Genomic DNA, 23,853 nt, shown 5'->3' with positions numbered 1-23,853 from the left:
GATGTAGAGAAAGAGAGAGACAGAGAGGTCTTCCATCCACTGGCTCACTCTCCAATTGGCCACATAAGCCGGAGCTGCGCTTATCTGAAGCCAGGAGCTTCTTCTGGGTCTCCCATACTGGTGCAGGGGCCCAAGGACTTGGACCATCTTCCACTGCTTTACCAGGCCACAGCAGAGAGCTGGATGGGAAGTAGAGCAGCCGGGACTTGAACTGGGGACCAAACTGGATGTCAGCACTGCAGGTTGTGGCTTTACCCGCTAGGCCACAGCACCAGCCCCAAACTTCTCTGTATATAACATTGATCTTTGGGCTTACTTCTACTTCAGGAACTTAAATTAGAATAAATCTTTCTCATCCACCGAATGATTCTTGTATAACATGGCACCTATCACACATTTAATGTCTCTCTCAAGATTTACCACTCTTACCCATCTCCATCCATGATTTGAAATCAATTGTCTTATCACAAAATGGACATTGACTAAGGAATTGGGGAAGCAAATTAGTCCCCTGAAAACCATTTAGGTCAGATGCCTTCACTCAGGACTAAAAACACACTAGTTAACTAAGAATGAGAAACTTAGGGAGCGACCAATGTTGTCACACAGTGGGTTAAGCTGCTGCCTTAGACATCAGCATCCCATATGGGCACTGGTTTGATTCCCGGATGTTCCACTTCCAATCCTGCTCTCTGCTAATGCTGCTGGGAAAGCACCTGAAGATGGTATTTGGGGAGCCCTGCTACCCATGTGGGACTCCTGGATGGATTTCCTGGCTCCTGGCTTTAGTCTGGCCCAGCCCTAGCCATCTGGGGAATGATTCAGGGGAGGAAGATAAGTCTCTCTCTCTTTAATAAATAAATACATCTTCGAAAAAATTAAGAAATTTACAGAGTACAGACAATTTCAGGCTATTCTACTATGTTTACAGAACTTCACATTGACTAACTCATCAAAGCAGTTACTTATGAGAAGTCAGCTGGATGTGTGAAAATGTAGCAAAACAAATCGCGTCTGTCCACAGGGCCCTTCCAGGCCTCTTCCCAGCACAGCAGTAGGGCTGACTGAGAGCAGCTGGTGCCTGCTGCCGGCCCTCTCCGTTTTTAATTGGCCCATTGCAGGTGCTTCCTGGTGTGGAGGCCACAGCGTGGGGCATGGTTCTGAAGCCCAGCCTCAAGGGGAAGTTACTGCCCATCAGAAAGAAGTGCCAGAGGGAGCAGCAGCCTTCAGAGTGCTGAGGCTTCCCACCGCAGACCCGCACTCCCCCCATGGCTGGCGGGCCCAGCCACAGTTTAGAAGGAAGAATCACAGAGAAAGAAAGAAAGGAGCGCTTCAAGATTCTAAGAAAAGCATGAGTGTGACACATCTGCAAGGGGCTGTATCTAACCACGTACTGAACCTTGAAAATCTCTTTCAACTTTTGAGACAACCAAATCCATGCTGCCTATTTATGAGCTCCCCCAACCCGCTAATATTTCATTGTCATTTCATGATAGGAGTCCTATTTTTTTTTTTTCTTGTTTCTGTCTGTCCAAGTCATTTGAAGCTACCATTACAGAAGGGCTATGTCAATATTTGGGCAAATCTGAATTTTTACCATCTGCACATGCCTTGAATGTGTTAAAAATAAGTCTTAAAACTTATGTATGTGTTTGTGTGTGTATGCATGTGTGTGTGATATGTACAAATGCAGATTCATCACACTCCTACTGTTCAAAACGAGGGCATAAAGTGAGGAAATTTTGGAAAAGAGCTGTCTCATTAACTTATAGCTGTGCCTGCTGGGCCAGGAACTGTAATGCGTCCACCGAGGGCAGATCTTCGAAGCCCCCGCGGTGGAAATACAGCCCAGGTCCCTTGGGGAATTAGCTGTAGGTGGCCAGAAGAGTCCCTCTGTAACACTTTGCTACGACACCTAAAACACCAACAAAGGACGTTTATTTCTTTTTAGAAAATGGAAAACCTCTGGGAATGGTTGTGGCACAGGTGAGTTTAAAGGTTTTCTCTGGGACATGGTTAAGATTGTAGCTTTACACTGGCTCTGGGAAGCCAGAATGAGTAGCAAAGCTATTTTGAAAGGATGAGAGTGTAGGGGTGCAAGAGGAAAGACGGGAGTCCAGCCACTTGAGAACAATCTGTGCAGGGCAGAGAGAACCTAGTGGGGCCCTGGGGCCAAGGGCAAGGCCAGGGTGGGGGGAGTTAGTGGGTGAGATAACTTCCCCAGCCACCACTGTAGTCATCTGACATGGTTCTACCATTGGCTCGCCAGTTAACCAGCTGGGGGAAATCTGATTAGTCATATATTTCGGGTCCATCTCCTTACTTCAAGAATGAGGAGGCTGGACTAGAACGGTCCTATTTCTAACTCATTTATGGAGGGCGCTAAGGTTTCTATGAATAAATTTTGACTGGGGCCAGGAGTTGGTTGTATGAAGAAAGAGTGGATGGGGAAGGCCCAATTTCTTTGCCTGTTGCATTTCCACTTCAGGTTTCATCCAAAAATATTTATTCTACATATATTATTTAAGATTTAATTAGACAAAAAAGATATGCTGTAACTATATAGAGTGAAAATAATTAGCCCAGGTAATTTCCAATATTTTTACCATCTTTTCAGCCTTCACATTTGATGATCTTAATCTAAGAAATGCAGATTTATTCATGAGTCACCATGAGAACCCTAAAATATGGGCAATCATCTTGGAGAACAGGGGAAATGTCACACAAAAATTAAAATAAGTAAATAAGTAAAAAGCATTTTCAACCTCATTTCTTAAGTCCAGTGAATGCCATTTACTGATTTATTGTCCCTAGCAATAGTGAAAACTTTCCCAAGTCTTCTGTTGCTATTATTTTTTTTTTTCAAAATAAAAGCTGATCATGTCAGAACACTCATAGAACTATAGCTGTGCTTTAAATGTTTCCACTAACAAATTTTCAGTAACAAGGTAAAAATAATTAATTCACTTTAAATTTACAAGATAACTAAGTCTTTAAAGAATCACGTATAATTTTGGAAATTTGATTCTCTTTAGTTATTAGCAATAGAAAATAACAAAACCAATGTCTGTACACAATAAACATTTTGTCTGCCCCAAAATAAACAAGGTACCTAGTTTGGAATATAGTTCATTCATTAGTTCCTTAGTTTTGATCTGTTTTTTTTTCTGAGAGTTGATTCAAAAACTGTTATTGAGAACAATCAGGCACATGGTCACTGAAAACATTTGGCTTAGTAAATATTGAATAATGTATATTTCTGTTTTATTTTTGCTTTTTGGTGGTATATCATGATTTCTTTATAACTACAAATCTCTTACTCCTCTTGCCAGATCATTCAGGAACAGAAGAGAATCTCAATCCTGGAGGAGCTGGGGTTAGCCTGTGTGACACAAGGGAGGTGAAAATGCAAAAGCAGGTCAAACTGTGCCTCGCAGGTACTCTGCTGATGCCTTAAGCACTGGGAGAATCTAGAAAATTATGTGATTGATTTGGACTGACTCTACTCAAATATACATTGATTGATAGATTAATTAGTAGTAACTGCAAACAACCCTTGTAAATGGGGAGCTACTTTCCAATTCTGACTTTTTCTGATCCACTGAATAATTCATACAGGTAAAAAGCCCCACATGCTAAATATGCCTGTAGTTTTTATTAGATGGAAGGAAAAGTGTTTGCCAGGATACTTTTTTACAAGAATCTGTGAATTTTTATTTGAAAAATCAATGGTTTTCATTTTTCTTTGAAATGTCTTCAGAGTGTTGCTATCTAAACCTTGCTTCAAGCTATCAGAAAACACTTTGTTAGAATGTAGAAAGATGAAAAAGCCATTAATTTTAGGTGAATGAAGACTGTACAGGCGAGATTTGTGATACAAAAAATCTTCATAAATTATTAAACAATCCAGAAAGATGGTTTCATCAAGTAAATTTTCCGTTGTTCATGTTTCTTAAAGCTCTTTTTGGCTGGCTTTAAATTGTTGAGGTTTTTTATTCATTTATGTTTAAAAGATGTTGGTTTCTCTGACTGCATTCATTACACACAGTCACAAGCATTACATTCCAAGGCAGAACCTGCTGTAGTAAAACAAGATTAGATAGAGCAGACTCTGTAGGGAAAATTGTGGGGATTTTATAGACATTAAAAGAAGTAAAATAATAAGAAACTAAAATCTATTTCTTTAAGAACTCTTCCAAACCTCAAATGAATACAGTTAAGTTATAGTTATTTATTTTTCCAAATTGAATGATTCTGGTATTTACTTCTATAAATAATATCTCATGCAGTCCTCTCTTTATTCGGTATAACTTTAAAGTGTTCATAAATAAATATCCATGACTAGAGTTACCACTTTAACATTATATCTTTGATGACAGCCTGTAAATAGAGAAACAAAATCTCAGCTCTTGCAATTCATAAAATAAAATCCACTGGTTTAATGCATTTACTTTCCAAAATCGCCAAACCCAGCGCAGTGACTTACTAAGGTATCTGGCGTCGACAGCCTCGTGGTGTTCAGTCCTACCAAGGATGGGAGAATTTGGGACATCCAGTTTGAGATCATTGCCATTGTACTAAGCACAGCGCCAAGCTTCAGCAGTGGAGGACTCATTGCTGTAGAGCTAATGAGTTTTCATAGTGACTGATTAGGAGCCTGGTGCTGGGCTGGCAGCGGGAGGCGTGACTGCAGCATGCCACATCTACAGCATGAAAGAGATCAACTTCCCCAGCTCTAGTCACGGGGAAAGCTTACAGAGCCTCCCTTCCCACCCACATGGGAAGTGCCCTGCTCTTCCTCTTCCTCCCTCCCCTGACACTTTGCTGGATTATCAAACAAAATATTCTGGCTACGCCTTAGGTGGTGATTCTCAGAGCAGGGGTTGGAAGGACGGGGAAAGTGAGCCTTTCCTGCTCCAGCAGTCAGTTACCATCAATGCAGCCCATTTCCTCTGGGCTTTGTGTACGTATAATCAGCTGCGCTTTACCCTTCATAAAAAATATACTTTTGTAAATGGAGGTCTGCCAAAGTGCACATTTCAAACACCAAATTTAATATCTACAGATTTCTCTGGGCAAGGGCAGAGTGCTTTTTAGAAACAGCATGAAAATAAAATCTGCAAATAATTTCCAAGATGATCAGATAGTGAGTTGGAGACACATGTTTTAAACAGTAATCTAAAATTGGCATGGTTGCTTTAAAAATATAGTCAAAGATTAATAGCTACTGCCTGATGGCAAATGTTACTGTAAAACACTCTACACCTGAACAGGGAGAAAAAGCAGCCTGGGAAGAAAGTTCTCTAATAGAATTTTCTTATATTTCCAGCTTTGCTTTTAAGAATGAGTGCTTTGCTTCCAGGTGCTCAATCACACAGCAAACTCCTTTAACTCTATTTTCACATTCTGAAGAATAATAGACTGATGTTGAAAGTCTGTGTAGTGAGAAAAGGTGTGACGTATTGAAAAAGGAATGGGATTTGGACTTGGGGAGGCTGAGACTCCAGCCTTGTTCTCCTCTGGTAAGCTGTATAACCGGGCAGTGACTCAATATTCCTTGGCTTCAGTTTTGCTTATCATCTAAGGGGTTGGATTTGATACTCTCCATGGCCGCTTCTAGCTCTGAAATTCAATGATCTGCTATCAGAGCTCTGTTGACAAAATGGGATATATTGAATCTAGAGCTTACGTGTAATTTTATTATACTCTTTTTACAAATATTGCAAATTACCCACATCCAAATCTCAGGTCCCGAATGGAATAAATCAGAGACCATTGCTTGCATGATGTATGTGTGTTAGAATAAAAATATACAGAGAAGACATGGAAGGAAGTAAGGATGAATGAAAATTAAATGAAAAGGAATAGGTTATAAAAAGAAAAAATATTGTTTTGATTCCTTAGGAGAATTCTGGAGTTGTTTGCATTTGAAATTTTTGCCTAAAGATTTATACTTTTCTTAAACAGTTTTGGCAGGGGAAATAAAGAAACGTATTTAATAAAATTGAAATATATACATATTTATAGTGTGTGCTTGTTTTTGTGTATTCTTCTCTCAAAAACAGCTTAAACTGTTTTTTAAACTGGAAGCTAAGAGATTCCTCAAATTTTCTTTATGTTTATTATCATGGAATCCAGCCTACTTTTTTCCTTCAAAATACATTCAAATATTTCAGTTGGCTCTTATATTCTAGCCTCACTGACCTAATAGCCAAATATTATTTTTATATTTCAAAAAATCTAGCCATGATAAATCATAAGAATAGAAGCACACACACATATCTATCTATCTATCTATCTATCTATCTATCTATATTTATGTGTTAGACATAGTAGGAAGCAACACAGACAATTCAGAGAAAGGACTATAGAATTTTAAAGTAGTATTCCAATGAAGTAATGACAAAAACTAAAGTAGATCTAAAAATTTAAATGTTTGAAAAATGCACCTGGAACTTTCTATGACTTTAATAAAGGAAGAATTAATGTCTTTTCAAGAGCTTCATTTCCAAAATTGAAAATTAATATGCATGCAATTAGTGTATAATTTGAGAAGCAATGTGACATATGGTAATTATATTTATTAATGAACTATCAGTCAACTAAATAATAGCATCTATGGAACAATATGAGATTGAATGCAAGGAGAAAACAATACTCTTGTTTGCAAATTAAAGGAAGGAAGGAAGGAAGAGAGAGAGAGAGAGGAAGGGAGGAAGGAAGGAGGAGAAAGAAAAGCAATACAAATGGAATGTTTTATATAATTTTCCACAGATGCAATAACTTCACTAAGGAACTGAAAGAGCACAAAGGTGAAAAGTTATGATTCACGGAAGTTTATGAACAACATAAAAGCTAAAATATGCTGTTTTTAGAATAGATTTAAATGACACACATTGAAGTAGAAAAGCTCAAATTTCAACGATTATCAGTTATGGCAAACAAAAATAGCTACAATTTGCAAAGGGCTAAATCGCTTCCAGTATCTTCATAATCTATTGAAGTCATTTCCATTTTAAAAGTTGAGTTCCAGTTTGTAGAGGGAAGGGGATTATTCTACATAGACTTAGCAACCTGTATGCGTGCCAAGGAGACAAGTAATTGCAGAAATTTCAGAAGCTTAGTATGACTAATAATAGAATAAATGGCAAGGTCTTAGGCTGGAAATTCTGGCTGTCATGGACCTTTATCTTTTTTGTAATTTAAGGATGTGAAGCAAAGTTGTGTGGTCTTTGGCTTTATGTCCTGAATTAGTTGGTTTTCATTTTATTATGTAGGATAGGCAAGCAGGACGTGTAGAGAGAAAAAGCACAGGAAGGTCACTTAGAAAAAAATTCTGGAAGTTTAGGCAAGATGATAATAAGGTCCTGGAATTATTGTTAGTAGGATTTAGGAAGATGAATTCCATACCGGTTTGCAGCAGGAGAATTGGCCATCTTTACCCACTGAATGAATGTGAGGTATGGGCAACAAGAATTCACCTGGGAGAACTTCCAGGTTTGTGGCCTGGATAATGAGTATCATTCATCAGGATACAAAACACTGCTAGGAGTATGACTTTTAGGGAGAAGACAGAGTTCATTGTCTAACCTTAATGGGCTAATGAAAATAACGTGTTGTTTGTACAAGACAAAATGGTTATCTTAGGAACTCAGTCTTAAAACTACCAGAGGTTTATTTTAGACATTAATTCGGCTTATTCTAGAGATTTAATTACTTATGCATTCTTTTGAACAAATAAACAAAAACAATCTCTCTCACTAATAAATAGTGAATGTATTACTAAATCTAATAATGTCAGAAATACGTGACCTGACTACACACTTATTTTCTTTATAGAATCTCATACTGGCTCAATAAATATAAAACCTACAACTGGGCATTATTGCTAATGCAATGTGGGAAGATATTGATTAACGTATTTATTCATTAGATTTTTATAGTAGCCTTCATTTTTATTAGTCAGAGAATATTTCATGATAAATGTATGTAATAGATAATTAATAAGCAGGTAAATATTAAGTGAGAAAGATTTGTAAGTAGTCATATGTAATATTGACATGCTCCATCATGGGAATTTTGCCTTTTCCTTGATTTGTATCACATAAGTTTAAAATTAATTTTCAATATATATGTCCTAGTTTGGGGGTTATATGACAAGTGTTTGTGGTTTTCTGGGGAATCTAACAACTGCAGATAGGAACTGTTAAATACATGAAAATAAAAACAATGTCCCATAAAATATGAAAGAAAACCAGTTAGATAATTGTACTCCAAAAGTTTAAGAAAAATGAGAAGAGGAACTGACATTTCTTGATAAAAATAAAATATAAAGAAGAATAGTCTACGTGTACTTTATTTTTTGTAATTTAAAACATATGTTAAATTTGCTGATGGTTTGAGGCAGAGAGAAAAGCAGCTTATTAGATGTAGTTGGAAAGACACAACTATAAGGACTGAAGAATTATTGAAGAAGGAGCAAGGGGAGGGGGACGAGAAGAAAGGAGTCCAGGAGATCAGCAATTGGGTACAATACAAAGGTTGAGTGTTTAAAAGAACGGCTAAAGCAAGGACCTCTAAAAAAACAATGAGCACTGGTTAGCAAGTTGGAAAAGTTGGAAGGGGGCATAAAATAGAAGCTCCTGCTGAAATCACTTTGGAATGCTTCATACCTAGGAGGGGGGTTTTGTGTGAGAATGACCAGGTACATAAAAAGCTGGCCTCCCTCTGTGCATTTTGAAGTCAGTTTGGAAGGTTATTATTTCTTCAGGTTCTTCCACTTACCAGCAAGGTAGAATTTAGTCTTTCTGGACCTTCATTTTCTCATCTGTAACATTGGAGTAAAATTACCCAAAGGAAATATTTTTTTTGAAAATTTTTGATTTTGAAAGATTTTTGAATTGAAAGATTTTGATTGAGAGAATGTATTTGAAAGCACCAATAGCCTGTCAGATGGTCAATAAAATGCAGCCCTATCTTTGCAAAGAAATACCATGGTAGAGGCAGGTTAAAAAGAGTAAGTCACCTGAAGGAAGAGTTAGTGGGAAGTTTTGGGAATCTGCAAGAGCTGGAAGAATCAGTCTGGGATATGTGCTGTCTGACAGCCTGGGCACTGCCATGAAGAGAATAATGTGACTTTGCTGCATTGCACTAAGTCATTCTGGAATGTAGTGCTGATAGAGCCCCAAAGTGACTCACTTGGCCGACTCCAAGTAAAGGAAAGGGATTGCTGTTTTTGCTTCCCCTTCACGGAGAAATTGAAGCAACTACAAAAGAAGTCCTATAAGGTCCCACTATCATATCAATCTACTCCTCAGCAGTCCCCACACACAAGGGCATTTCAAAAAATTCACAGGAAACAGAGTTTAAAGGGAAGGGGGTAGTCATTTTGCCCAGTGGTGAAAATGCCCACTTCCTATACCGCAGTGTCTGGGCTCATTCTTTCCTCCACTCCTGACCCTTGATTCCTGTTGATGTGGATCCTGGTGATGGCTCAGGTAATTAGTTCCCTGCACCCATATGGGAGAACTTAATTTAGTTCCTGTCTTCTGATGTTGGCCCCTTAACCACTGTAGATATTTGGGGGGTGGAGGGCATGAACCAGTAAATAGGATCTCTCTCTCTCTCTCTCTCTCTTTTAAATAAATAAATAAATCTTAAATTTGGTGCAAAAAGTTTGGAATCCATACATAGAAGAGGTCTCTAAAACATCCACGGATTGGAACACACTCGGTGGTGTAACAATTTAAACCATTGCCTGTGATGCCTGCATCTCATATGGGTGCTAGATTGTGTCCCAGCTGCTCTGCTTCCAATCCAGCTTCCTGCTAATGGCCTGGGGAAACCAGCAGAGGATGGCCTAAGTGTTTGGGCCCCTGCCACTCTTGTGGTAGACTCAGATAAAGCTCCTGGCTCCAGCCTGGTCCAGGGCTAACTGTTGCTGCCATCTGGAAAGTAAATCAGATGATGGAAGATCTCTTCATCTCTCTCAATGTCTATCTGTCTCTGAACTCTTTCAAAACAAATAAATGAATCACTTAGAAAAATAAAAACATCCAAGAAAATGCGTACCATGAAAAACTATATGTTTTTAAATTTCATTTTCCATGAACTTTTTTTTATAAATATGTATTATTTGTTTAAAGAATTACAGAGAGGCAGAGGCAGAGAAAGAGAGCTCTTCCATCCACTGGTTCACTCCCCAAATGGCCACAATGTCTGGAGATGGGCCGATCTGAAGCCAGCAGCCAGGAGTTTCTCCTAGGTCTCCCATGCTGGTACAAGGACCCAAGGACTTGGGCCATCTTCCACTGCTTTCTGAGGCCATAGAAGAGACCTGGATCAAAAGTGGAGCAGCTGACTCGAACCAGTGCCCATATGACATGCCAGCATTGCAGGCATTGGCTTTACCTGCTATGCCACAGCACTGGCCTCTTCCATGAACTTTTGAAATGTACTCATATGCTCTTTTTGCAACAGATTTTCTCTGCCTAGGCAAAGTTGATCTCTATCGCGTGCCCTAAGTAGATCAGTATGTTTCAGACAATCATGCATATGAATTATCTAGAAGCTTGTTCAGACCCAGATTCTAAGGTCCCACCAGGAGAATCTGCCTGAGCTACAGAGAAACACAAAATGATTTGCATTTCTAACAAGCTCCCAGATGACTCTGATTCTTGGCCCACCCCTTGAGTAGACTGCCCTAGATCATATTTCCCTCACCTACTTAAAGACAACTCTCTTGATTCTTTCTTCCATCAATAATTTTTCCAAACGCTTTTATGGGTCATTCCCAAAGGCACACAACACCACCTTTACCTTCTACTTTAAATACAAATAAAACTTTCTTCATTTTACTTTCTCTCTAGACATTCCCCCTTTTCACCTTCCCTTTACAGTATGCTTTCTTGAAAGAGTTCTCTATATGCATTGTCTTTTGTTTCTCGCTTCCTAATCAGGTCTCTGTCCACACTTTCCCACCCCACTGATGACGATTTTATCAAGGCTGCTAGTGGCCTTCACATCTCTAAATCTAGTGGTCAATTCTCAGTCCTCAATTTTCTTAACCTGTGGGCAGCAACCATCTAAATGTTACTTTATCCTTTTTAAAATAATTTTCCCCTTGGCTTCTGGAATACTACATTCACCTCGTTTTCCTCCAACTTTGTGACCTCTCTTCCTAAGTCCCCTTTGCTGATTCTTCCTCATCTATATGCTAATGACTCCCAAATTCATTTCTTCCTCACAGAACTCTCCTATCAATTCCGACCTGCATATCCAATTATCTACTTGACATCTCCACTTTGATGTTTAATAGACATCTTAAATTGAACATGTGAAAAATAGCACCTGATATAGCTTCCCTGCCCCCAGCAAAGAAAATTAAACAAAATATGGGCACAGAAGCTTCAGTCATCACTTGGGACACTTCGGTCACTACTTGCGGAGGAAACCAGCAGATGAAAGATTTTCTCTTTCTCTCCCTCTCTATATTTCCACCTCTATCTGCCTTTCACATAAAATAAAAAATAAAATAAATAAATAATGTTAAACAAACAAACAAAAAGTATACACATGCAGTTTTTCCTGTAATCTTTCCTATTTCAGCTTACTGGCAACTCCATGTTAAATTGCTCAGGCCAAAAAGTTAGGTTCTAATTTCCACATTTTTTTTTCCCTTCCAAATCTCTTGTCAATTCCATCAGCAAATTTTCTAATCTGTAATTTCAAAATATACATAGAGTTTGGTACCACCCCTACTGTAACCATGCTGGTTTAAGCTACCATCATTTCTTAATCTGGTTTATGACAAAAGCCACTGGTTATTGACTTGGTTTCAATTCAGTTCATTCAACTAGAATGATCCTGATAAAATATAAAGCATACTATATTATTCCTTTGTTTAAAACTCTAATAGATTCACATGTCACTCATAGTAAAAGTCAGAATATTTAATTTCAACTGGATAGTTCTACATAACCTGACTTCCTTTTTTTTTTTTTTAGATTTATTTATTTGAAAGATTGTGGAAGTGTGTGTGTGTGTGTGAGAGAGAGAGAGAGAGACAGAGTGAGACAGAGAAAAAGAGAAATATCTTCAATCCACTTGTTTATTCCCCAAATGCCAGGGCTGTAACAGGCTTGAAGCTAGGAGCCTTGCACCCCATCTGAGTCCCTTAGACGTGTGGCAGAGGCCCAAATACTTGGGCCATTGTCCTCTGCCTTCCCAGTCACAGTAGCAGGGAACTGAAGTGGAAGTAGAGCGGCCTGCATTCACCAGGCACTCTGTTAAGGAATGCAGGCATCCCAACAGCAGCTTAACTCACCGTGCCAGTGTCCCCTCAACTGGCCTCTTGTCTTTCTGACCTTGTTTCTCACACCTCTCTTCTCTGGTCACCCCATTGGAGCTACTTTATCCTCCTGGATGCTCCTCAAGACGATCCTTCACCTCAGCCTTCATACGCACTCCTTTCTAGTGGAATTCCCATCTCCAAAATACCTCCTTTTAGCCTTTTTGGTTTCACTCAAAGATCGCCTTCTGGTAAGGTCTTGGCTGACAGCATCATGTAAAGTCATGACAAGTCTTATCTCATTGCTCCATATTGTGTTTTATTACTCTGTATTTTTTTTCAGCTTAAAACTGTTTGATTCATCATGCTCATTTATCTGTTTTAAAGTTCCACGAGGGCAGGAATGTAGCTTGTTTTTTTTCACTGATGTATTTATTCCCAACACTAGGGAAATGCCTATCAGATTTGACATTATTTAGTCCTGGCTTTCTCCTTGTTTAAAAAGGAGACTATTTTCATTTCAGATTTGTAATAGAGTATATTTTTGCAAAATGAGTCACTGTAATATATTCAAATTTGCATTTTGTATGTTTATTTTTGAGTGTGCAAGATGGATGCATATAGGTAGTGGTATAAAGTATTGAAACATTATGCTTAGCATTCTAAATATTTTTTCCTTCCAGTTTTCAGATTTAGAATGCAAGCACTTATGGTCTAAGCCAAGAAGTATTGGCTCTCACTTATCTTAATAAGCCTCAAGGGTCACTGGAATCTTAAATGAATCTGGAGGCAATCTTCCCTTCCTCTTGCCTTTGAATAACCAAGGTCGTCTCTACTAGCATAGAAGAGGTGGAAGACTGTCAGTTATGGGAAGAATGAGTGTAAAAATAATTTTATTTGTATACATACCAAAATATATATTGTATACTTTTTATGTATGACAATTTAAAAAAAAAAAAAACAAGAAAAGAGTGAATTAAAAAATGAATAGAGAAGGTATAGATCTGAGTGTCTATCTACCCAACTTGCCTTCAGTTTGGCCCTGAGCAATCAATTAGGAATCACTTGTAGCTCCTTGAATTCAGTACTTGACCATTCTCGCCTTAAGGTTTCACCGTTGTCTTAAAAGTGCTCACTAATGAAAGAATGAATTGAGAATGAAAAACATTAGCAAAGTTCTTTAAAGGAGGGATTTCTGTCTTCTCATCTTTGCCTTCATCTGTGAGGCTGATTGATGCTCTATAAGCCCGGGGGATTCTCTGTTGGCAGCTGTAGCTGCTACTTCAAAAGAGGAAAAATGGATGTGTGGGGGAGGAATATATTCAGTGAAAACAGGTTTTTTTCCTCTGACTTTCTACTCAAAATAGAAAATGTGGGAAACTGTAAATCCAGGGTTAGGCTAGCATAGAGGAGGTTACTCTGACCAGAAACCCTCAGCTTAGTCCCTGCTTTGCTCTTGGTCTTAAATTCTTCACTTGAGAAATAAGGATATCAAACTAAATTTCTAATATAGTTATTCCCATAATGTAGTGCCACATGTGTAGTTGCTCTCCCTGCCACCTCACCACGTCACGTCCCTTTGTGTTTTGGCAGTACTAAGCAACAGACTATGTGACCTCGGAGAGGTGCAGTTTTCTCATCTCTAAGTTGGGGGTAGTAAGAAACCAGTTCTTGGTGTTCGTGGGGGAAAAATGAACTGTTGCAATAAAGCACTTACCACCAGGCCTAGAATATATTGAACTTTTAATCAACATTTGCCACTGTTATTCTGGGGAAAAATGTTAACATACCCCCCCCCCCTTCTTGCAAGAAGGAATAGAGTAGAAATTATTAGGGATAAAGAAGTGAAAGCCATTAAAGTTCAGGGTAAATTACTGCTATAAACATTTCTTTTTTAAGAGATTATTTATCTCTCGAATATGATTTTTTGATAGGGTTGACTGCTAACAGTATTCTGGATAGTGTATAAAACACACCCACCCCACAATCCCTCCCAGACCAGCTTCCTGTTTAAGTCTGTCTGCCTGGAGCTGTTTCTGAGAACTTTACTGGGATGGACTCATTCCCCACACAAACCAGTTGGTAGGAATTGCTATTATGACAGGTTATGGCTACACTATTGGGTCATTGAAAGTTTAAATACCTTAGCGGAGATCACCCAGCTTATAAATGACAAGGCGGGGGGTGTGAGCTTCCACCGTCACCTTGCAGATGATACATGTTTTTGTTATGAGGCCATGCCACTTATTCTACCTCACATATCACAATATTGACTTTGAATTTTTGCCTATTCAAATAAATTAAATTAAATGGATGAAGCATTAGAGTTTGGTTATTTGCATTTTCCCAGAAGTTGAATGCTTAAAAATGAACACAAAAATTAAGCCATGTGTTTTCACTGACTGAGTTTATCTTTGAATGGGCAGAGCGAATTTTTCAGCAGGGAAACACTGTCAGGTGAGGGATTGGTCCCTGATTCATTTTCATTGGAATCTCTTCAGGTTTTTCTAATTCACCCAACTCACCAGGGCAGACTGAAGTGGTAAATTATTGCCAAAGGTTTTCTGGAAGAAATTGTTTAGGAAGAGAAATCTCAAGGAGGTTGGGAAATTGCCTGGTGATCAGAAAGGAGACTGTTACAGTGGTAGCGTGAAAGAACAAAATTGGATCTTCAAATGTGCAATTTTCTGAAAAGTTGTTATAAGTTGTTTCATGAAGCTTATCTCCCTCATGGAATTGGAAATGTATGTTTAGTAGGAACCAAAAATCTGGTGGTGGTAAACAACTCCAAACATCAAAGTATGAAAGGAGATTACATTTGTAGCCTGCTTTTTAACATATTCACATAAATAGCAGGAGACCTTGCGAGCTGCGTTTTCTGCAGTAGCATTAGATTCACTATATGTCATCATTGCACCGCTATCAATATGTGTAGTTAAGACTGTTTTCTGATTTGAAAGCTCAGGGCAAACAAACACAGTTAAATATAAATGTTTTAGATCTGGACTTGGAAAAAAGGTATACTTTGTTGTTGGCAGTATCATAATTATACACTTTTCCACAAGGCATGAACTAAAAGTTAAGGCCAGTTCATTAAAATAACCACCACATAGATAAAACTGTACATACACTTGAACTCTTTAAACTGCCCTTTTTGATTTCAAAGCAATTAAGAACTGCTAACATTATAAAAATTATTTTAGAGCACAAGCTAGTTGATTTAAAACAATTTCCTTTGTGACTACTCATCTAGAAGTGATTCAATGACATGTAGAAGTTTGAACTTAGGAAAAATTGTGAACAAAGGTTGCTTTCTGTTATTGAAATTAAAGAGTTGCTTTTTTTTTCCTATTTTGTAGCTGTTTTTATCTCCTTGTTTTCCAGCTTATGCATTTTCCTGTTGTCAGTTAATATAGACAGAAGTTATTACTCTCTCATTGACCTTTAAAGATGCTGATTTATTAAACATTTATTAAGTGTATTCTTTGAGCTAGGAGCTGTACCATCCTGAAAATTCCACATTAATATCACACAGCCTTTGTATGTAATATAGAGTAGGGACATGGATATTGTAAAGAAGTTAAAGAAGAGGTGAAATGGTCAAGAAAGATTTCAATGGACATATATTGCTTGAGTTAATTTTGAAAGTTCAGCTTTGAATCACTAACCTTCCCAGGGAGACTAACAGAAACATTTACAGAGGACCCTACAGTAAAACAAATATAATCCATATGGAGTTTATCCTATGCTCCAAACAGTACAGATTTATATACCTCAGACTTTCTTTGTCAAAATATACGTCTTTTGTCTCGTTATACTTTACATTCTTGAAAATAAAACCATGATATTTACCTAGCACACACGAGAGGCATGAAGAGACTGTGAGAGGGAAATGATCACTTGTTAAAAAAAAACATCTTTTCCTTGAGAAGGAAGACAAACAATAGACATATCTGGGCTCCTGAAGGGCAGTGGGTTATCAAGAAAATAGTTTCAAATTACATGCAAATGTCAACAATGGGCAGTTTGAATTCTAATATTTATACATAGGTCATAAAGTACAGTGCTAAAACTTTACTTCTCATATAGAGGCCTCATGTCAGGTACATTATTACATGAGAGTGATTGAGATCCTTGCCATTAATGAAAGTGTATTAACTGCAAAACATTCTTTCTCACTCTCTTTTTCTCCTTTCCTTCTCTTTTCTCCTCTCTCCTTCCTACCTTTCTTACACTCTCACATCCATCTTTCTTTCCTTCTTCCCCCCCTTTCTCATTGTTTCTTTTCTTTCTTACTTTCTCTCTTCTTTCACTTTATCCTAACTTCATGGAGTCCTTTCTAGGTGCTCCATACCGAAGCAGACTTTGAGTATGGCTTGAGAGTGTTCTCCAAGTGATTCTAATGGGCTCCATATTTTTAGCCGTTATTTAAGCTATATGGCTATTGTGTAGTACAGATAATTCTAATACTTTTCACTTCATATTTGCTAATCACTATGGTTTCCATCTGATTTACTCCTTAACCTCATAGACCTCAAAGACTTAAACCCCAAAGTCTTTGTTGATGGCATTAAGAGTGGAAATTTAATCTAACTATGGTGTTCAAAGGTTCGGCCTTTGGAAATAGGTTAGATTACATTATTAGAGCTGGGCCCCCATGATTGAATCCTGCTGGTTTTATCAGAAGTGGGGTAGAGACCACACAGATGTGGACAGAGATGCACATGTCCTCCTGACATAATGTGATACATCTCTGAGCCTGCATCACACTCTTTAGACCTTGTATCTTTGGGATTATGACCAAACTAACTTTATTTTTTAAAGATTTATTTTATTTACTTGAAATACAGAGTTAGAGAGAAAGAGAGACAAACAAAGGGAGAGACACAGAGAGAGGGTCTTCCATCCACTGATTTAATCCCCAAATGGCCACAATGACCAGGGCTGGGTCACGCTGGAGCCAGGAGCTTTTTCTGGATCTCCCACATGGGTGCAGTGGCCCAAACATTGGGCATCCACTGATGCTTTTCCAGGCACAATAGCAGGGAGCTGGATTGGAATCCGAGCAGCCAGGACTCAAACCGAGTCCGTATGGGATTCTGGCATTGCAGGCTGTGGCTTAACCCCCTATGCCACATGCCGGCCCCAAAATAGCCTCTTTTACTTAAAAGCAGCTTGTTGTGAAGTAACACCTTGACAGTAGAGACTCCATTTTAGAGCCTCTGAGACTCCATCTTGAAAAAGCACCCCTCGCCATGAGACTATGGTCTGAAAGTAACTGTGGTCCAAAACTTAGACAATAATAGGACACTGCATCCCACTTGGTAGAGCATAAAAATTTTTAGCATGATCGCTCAAGCTTAAAACAGATAGGCTGCACCTGGATTAAAGTTAACATTGTAATTGATACTGGTTTCGCATAGGCCTTAGATTAGCTTGTATTCTCCCTCCCCTCCTTGTTGTTTTTGCCTTTATAAACCCTGCTGCTTTAAGCTTCAGAGTCAAGAGTTCTTTAGGGCATGAGCCTGCTCTCCACCACTGGCAATAAAGGACCATCAAATTTTATCAGTATGTGGTGCTCCTGTTTATACTCACTCGGGTACAATAGTTGCAGGCATATCATTATAGTAATGAAAAGCAAATGGATTTTTGTTTTACATCTGTACTCATTCAGAGCTCCTTAAACATGACAAAACAAGGCCAGACATTGAAGTGGTATGCCTGCATCCCTTATCACAGTGCCTGAGATTGAGTTCTACCTCCTCTTCTGATCTGGCTTCCTCTTAATACACTTGAAAGATCCTGGAAGGAAGAAGATTATGCCCCAAGTACTTGATTTCCCACCACTCACGTGGGAGACCCAAATGGAGTTCCTGGCTCCTGGCTTTAGGTTGGTCCAGCCCTAACTCTTGCATACATTTGGGATTTGAATCAATGTATGGGGTATCTCTCTCTCTCTCTCTCTCTCTCTCTATATATATATATATATATTGCTCTCTCTCTCCCTGCCTTTCAAAAAAACAAGCACCAACAAAACAAAAATTCTTTTCATAACATTCAAACGTGCACGCTTGGGCAATAATTTACCTCTTATAGCCATTAATAGATTTCAAAAATTTACTGAATTTAAAGCTGATAACTGGGGCTGACTTTCTGGTGCAGCAGGTTAAGCTGCTGTTTGCAACATCACATCCCCTATCAGAGTGCCAGTTCAAGTCCTGGCTGCTCTGGCTCAGGTCTAGCTCCCTGATAGTGTTCTTGGGAAGACAATGAATGATGGTCCAGGTACTTGTACTCCTGTTACCCATTTGAGAGATCTGGATTGACTTCTGGGCTCCTGACTTCAGTGTGGTGTGTGGCCCAGCCATAGCCATGTGGCCATTCTCTTCCCCTGACCCCCGTCTCTTGATCTCTGTCACTCTTTCTTTCAAATAAATAAATAAATAAATATATTTTAAAGCTGTGAATTATGTATAACTGCTTTTTAATAATGGTGGCACAACATTCAAGTAAGCCTCATTGTTAATTTTTTCCTCCATGAGTTGGTAATAAATATTTCCCTTCTCTGTGTTTGTGTGTGTGTGTGTATGTATGCATGAGGCATTAATATTTTTCTACAAAAATAGAGTTCAAAATTATTTCAGAATCAAGGTTTGTTATAAGATAAATTATTTATGCATTCAACAGGGTTTACTGATTATTCCCTTATATGCTAGATATTAAATACTAGAGATCAAAGATGAATAAAATTCACTCCCATTCACGATCTCAAATGGTAAGGGGCACAGAAAAGGAACAAAAGAGAACTGTAACTGTAAAGGTAATTTCAATGTGACGTGATACATAGTGTGTACAAAGTGCAGTGTACTGTATCAGAAACAGAAAAGCGAGTAATTCTGGTTTGATAAGAGAGAAGCTTCAGGGGGCAGTGAATTTAGTTGGATTCAGTAAAATTTCCTCAGTGGCTCTGGAAGGACAGACCATTCAGCACTGGTGACTGCATGTGAGAACTCACTGCTGAGGTATGAGATCCCTTGTTATTTCGGGGACTAGATTAGTTATTTAGAAGAAGATCATTCAGAAGAGCGGCAATATGTATTGGGCATACATGAGGAGTGAGAATGCAGTTGGGAGAGCACTGAGACAGCCACGTCAGTGCTTAAGTAAGAACAAAAGGACCAAGGGAGCCTAAGCATGGGCCAGGCTAAGTCCATGGGAACTTGTGAGAGAGTAGATTCAGAGACATTAGAGAGAACAAAGGCACAAGTTGTCTATAGATTCTTAAAAATACAATATTGCTGAAGAAGTCCTTGTGAATCATCTAGAACAACATTAACTAAACATTGAGGTGCATATGAATCACTTGGGGATCCTGTGAAAATGCTGATTTAGGTTTAAGAATTGGGAGCTGGGTTTTAATGCATTCTTAACAAGGTCCCAGTGGATGCAGAAGGAACTGGGCAACACATAGCCTTTTAAAAAACTTTTAATATTTTCATCTACTAGAAAGACAGAGGGACATACACACACATGCACAAAGAGAGAATCTTCCGTTAACTGGTTCATTCCTCAAATGCCCACAACCACCATGGCTGGGACAGGCTGAAGCTAGGATCCCACAACTCCACCTAGATCTCCTATGTGGATATTTGGGGCCCAAGCATCTGTGTCATGATCTGCTGCCTCCCAGAGGGCATTGGCTAGAGGCTGCATCTGAAGCAGAGTACCCAGGACTTGAACCAGGCACTGCAACATGAGAAGCAGGCATCACAACTGGCAACTAAACCTGCTGTACCACAATGCCCACCCCACAGAGCACACCTGCAGTCAAAGAGGTCAGAGAAGTCAACTCAAAAAGATAGATCCACATGAAATGCTGATTTGTCCAGGCAGAAAAGAATTTAGGAGAGAAGTCAGATCTGCAAGATAGGTGAAAATGAGGACTACCTAAACACATACGTGTCTTTTACAAAGAAAGAGATCTTCCTTAATACTTTCAATGCAGCAGTAACTATTAACAGAAAAGTGATATTTACAGTCAATTTACTTTAAATGGTACTAAATTTGTTTAAAAGCAAAGAAAAGCTGACAGTTGAAATTTTATCTTAAAAGAAAAGATGAACACAAATATAAGTTACCTTATCATACATTTGTGAGTATATTTGTCACCATGCATTAACTCAGTATAAATAAAAATAGATGAAGTATAGGACATACTAAATATTGTAATTTTGTCTTTAGACATTGAATATACTAGGATATTTAAAAATTAATAGAAAATTGAATTAAAAGATAAGCTTATTTTAGTGGAAAAATTTGGAAATCCATGCATAGTTTCTTTTCACAATATGTATTTTTATGAACTGTTTGAAGGTCTCTCGTATCTATTGAAACAGCACACTGTACCTCTACAAGTATGTATGATAATTATATATCAGAATTTTAGAAAAGATTAGATGAAGAATTGATTTGTATATATGTGATTATTATATTTTAAAAATCTCACATTGATTTTCACAGCACAACTATTCAAGACTTGATTTTGCATAACTCTTCAAGGACTTCTTTATTCAGGGTTTCTTTTATTTCTTTGATATTCAAATCACTGCATTTTGAGGAGCTCTTCCCATAATTTCTCTCTTCAACTGTTAAAGGACATAAATTTCCCAGCCACTCTTTACTGATTACTTTGCATTTGATCAGTTCTCACACAACACTTCCATCAACTTCATGAAATCATGTGTCTTTTATATGATATGGATTAGCTTCTGTTTATAGTCGCAATACTCAAAAATCAGTGATTCAAGATACATCTCACTATTAGGCATTGAGGTATATTTTAGTGGGATTTAGAGGTAATTTACTCAATAAATGGCCATGCAATTAGTGATTTTTTATTACTTTGAGTGATTTTTTGCTGCCTTACATAGATTTGTAATGGCAGGACTTGGGTAACAGATACTTGGATAACCATAACTCAAGGTTGCTGAAGATTTAAATAGAATAGACAGTCACTCATGTACTCTAATTTTGGGATATGGGTGGTAAAGAGAGAAGGAGGATGCTTTCACATAGTTCACTGATTTAAAGAAGAGATTATATTTATATGTAGAAGGCTTAATGCACTCTATTCTCAGCAGCTATGGAAATTTGAAATGCATTTAGTTTGATTTGATTATACTTCCATTTGTCAGGATGAAAATGATCAGGAAATATGTAGAACACTGGGTTCTACACAGAGGGTCCCGGTATAGCCACTGAGTATTAAGAAAGCCCACAAACACAGTGAATTAAGGGAAGGTGCAAACAACTTTGATTGTCAATTGAACAAAGACAAAACTATACCCATGTGATGATGGGTTGGGAGGTGGGAACCTGGATTCCAGTCTAATTCTCCATTCTAAATTAGCAGTATGCATGCCTTAGATTCCCTTGAAGCTCCAAAATTCTGGTACTCATACAGCCCTGGGTTAGAATCCCAGTTTTGTCACTTACTACGTGATCCCAAGTTTTTTCCTGAATTTCATTTTACTAATTTTTTTTTTTTTAAGTTTATAGCAACTACCAATGAAGCCCATCATATGAGGAACAGCACGGATATGTCTGTAGCTCTACGGAGTTTATTAACTGGTTTTATCAAGGAAGACTGTACAGAAGAAGACCCATGGAACACTTCATCAAGGAAAGAAGACACAAGGTTAAAAATAGGACTTGGGAGGCATGGAGTTTAGACAATATTTAAATAAAGGAGAATCTTGATAGTGCCAAAAAAAGAGCAATGATCTAAGCAAAGAGGTTAACACTAGGCCTGGGTTGAGAAGTGGGCTCTGGATTTTGTTTCCTTGGAAACTACAAAGTTAAGATACATGTTGAATATTGCATCAGAAAAACCCTTATCTGAAGTTTTGCACCTGGGCTGAAAATTGAGGCTGCTTCTAAGTGTCAAAATGACTCAAATCCTCCAGGCAGGAGTGGGCTGTTCCATTTTTACTGATCTGATTTCAAAATGCAAAGTTTCTAATAGTTTATGATTTTAGAGAACAAAGTATCTCAGTACTACAGCCTTTAGGAAAGTAACAAAAGCAGTTTTTAGCAGCTAAACTTGTAGTCTTATACAAATAAAATGAGGCAATATATATTAAGTGCTGAGTATAGTGTTTGTTTTCTAAGCAATTGTGATTATTGCTGGTAGTAATATTGCTTGACTGTCCTTTCACAAATAAACCTCTCATAATAAAACTGAACACCAAGTTAAAGTGTCCAATCTTTGCTTACTGAAAAAGCAGTTTCAAAAACCTAACCAGCCAGTAAAGGGATGAAATTGATTGCCTTTTCCTTAGTATCCCGGCATTGACCAGTGATCTGGATGTTGCACAATCACCCAATCACCAGAAATGCTATTCAATTAAGAGTCTTGGAGTGGAACATGCACTTGTACTTTTTCAAAAGCTCCTGATTTTGAAGTGGCACCAAATTTTAGAAATACTCCTATAACTGAGTGAGAGTATCACCGTATATATGCTATTCCCAGATGGCCAGGAGGAATGTGTAGAACATCAAAGAATATGGCTCAAAGATTACATAGCACATATTTCACTCAATATTAGAATGCCTTTGCAACATTTCTGACACATTGATTTTTCAGACTGAACACTTTTCAGTGTTAGAGAAATCAATCCTATGATAGTAGATGGATATTAGACATTTCCAATCATGGGTAAGTCATTATCTTCATGCTCAAATCACTATCCTAATTATGCTTTTTGATGTACAAACCAAGAGATCTTCTTTAACCTAATGGCCCTTCAAATATCAAGGTCTCTAAACTTGTCACTTTCCAGGAAGAACATGCTCAGACTTTTTATTATCCCTCTTATGAAATGCTTGCAGGGACTCCACGTCCCTGGTTACGCTTGGAAGACAGCGCGTTTCCCTGAAAAACTCCAGGTGTGTCTGATGAGACTGGATCAGAGAAGTAAAGAGGCTCATTTAGAGCAACGGCAATATATTTTTCTTTTGTAGAAATAATGAAAATTATCACAATTTAAATATATCATCACTCTGTAAGGAATTGTAATTATAACTGACACAAAGACTACATTAGCATTATAACCCAAAAATGCAGTCTGTGAAAATTGTCTAGTTGCAGAAAACAGAGTAATTTTGCACTTATGATAACATATGCCAATGATGAATTGGGTTATAATTGTCTCATCACTATGCACAAGGATTGAGGAAAGATTGTGCTTTTAAATCCCACTAAAATTCACCACTCCAGGATTTCCCAAATGGCTACTGGCTTGTAGGATATGACAGTCTTATAGTGCAGACCTCAGGGCAACTTGCTGCCTCAGGAGTGGACTGAGACTCATGAAGGGAACCACTTAGAGGCCATCAGTGACTCTTTACTGCTGCTTGGGGCTTTGAGCTTAGTTTCAAATTCTGGCTCTTCCTCTTCTCCTGACTCTCCTGACAACCCAAGCATACTGGTTTAGTTGACAAGGGATTGGTTTAACAGGGAATGATATTAGCATAACATAATTTATATTGGTTCATATACATTT

At 38.1% G+C, this 23,853-nt stretch overlaps 1 protein-coding gene across 2 annotated transcripts in view; it reads right to left on the bottom strand.

The window, feature by feature from the left end:
• OLFM3 (olfactomedin 3) overlaps positions 1-23,853 on the bottom strand; it is a 222,978-nt gene that overhangs the window by 50,468 nt on the left and 148,657 nt on the right. Inside the window, exon 1 of one of the 2 annotated variants that reach the window (XM_002715827.6) lies at positions 4,487-4,731. The exons of the other annotated variant lie outside the window; for it this stretch is intronic. Within the exon in view, the coding sequence (XP_002715873.1) occupies positions 4,487-4,615 (129 nt within the window). The 5' untranslated portion in view covers positions 4,616-4,731. Of the gene's footprint in view, positions 1-4,486; positions 4,732-23,853 lie in introns of those variants that run through there. 2 annotated transcript variants of the gene reach the window in all.

Source organism: Oryctolagus cuniculus, chromosome 7 (assembly GCF_051225735.1).
Source record: "Oryctolagus cuniculus isolate XC-2025 breed Fujian yellow rabbit chromosome 7, ASM5122573v1, whole genome shotgun sequence".
Classification (NCBI taxonomy): Eukaryota; Metazoa; Chordata; class Mammalia; order Lagomorpha; family Leporidae; genus Oryctolagus; species Oryctolagus cuniculus.
Note: the sequence above shows the minus strand (reverse complement) of the source record. Positions and strands in the feature narration are given on the sequence as shown.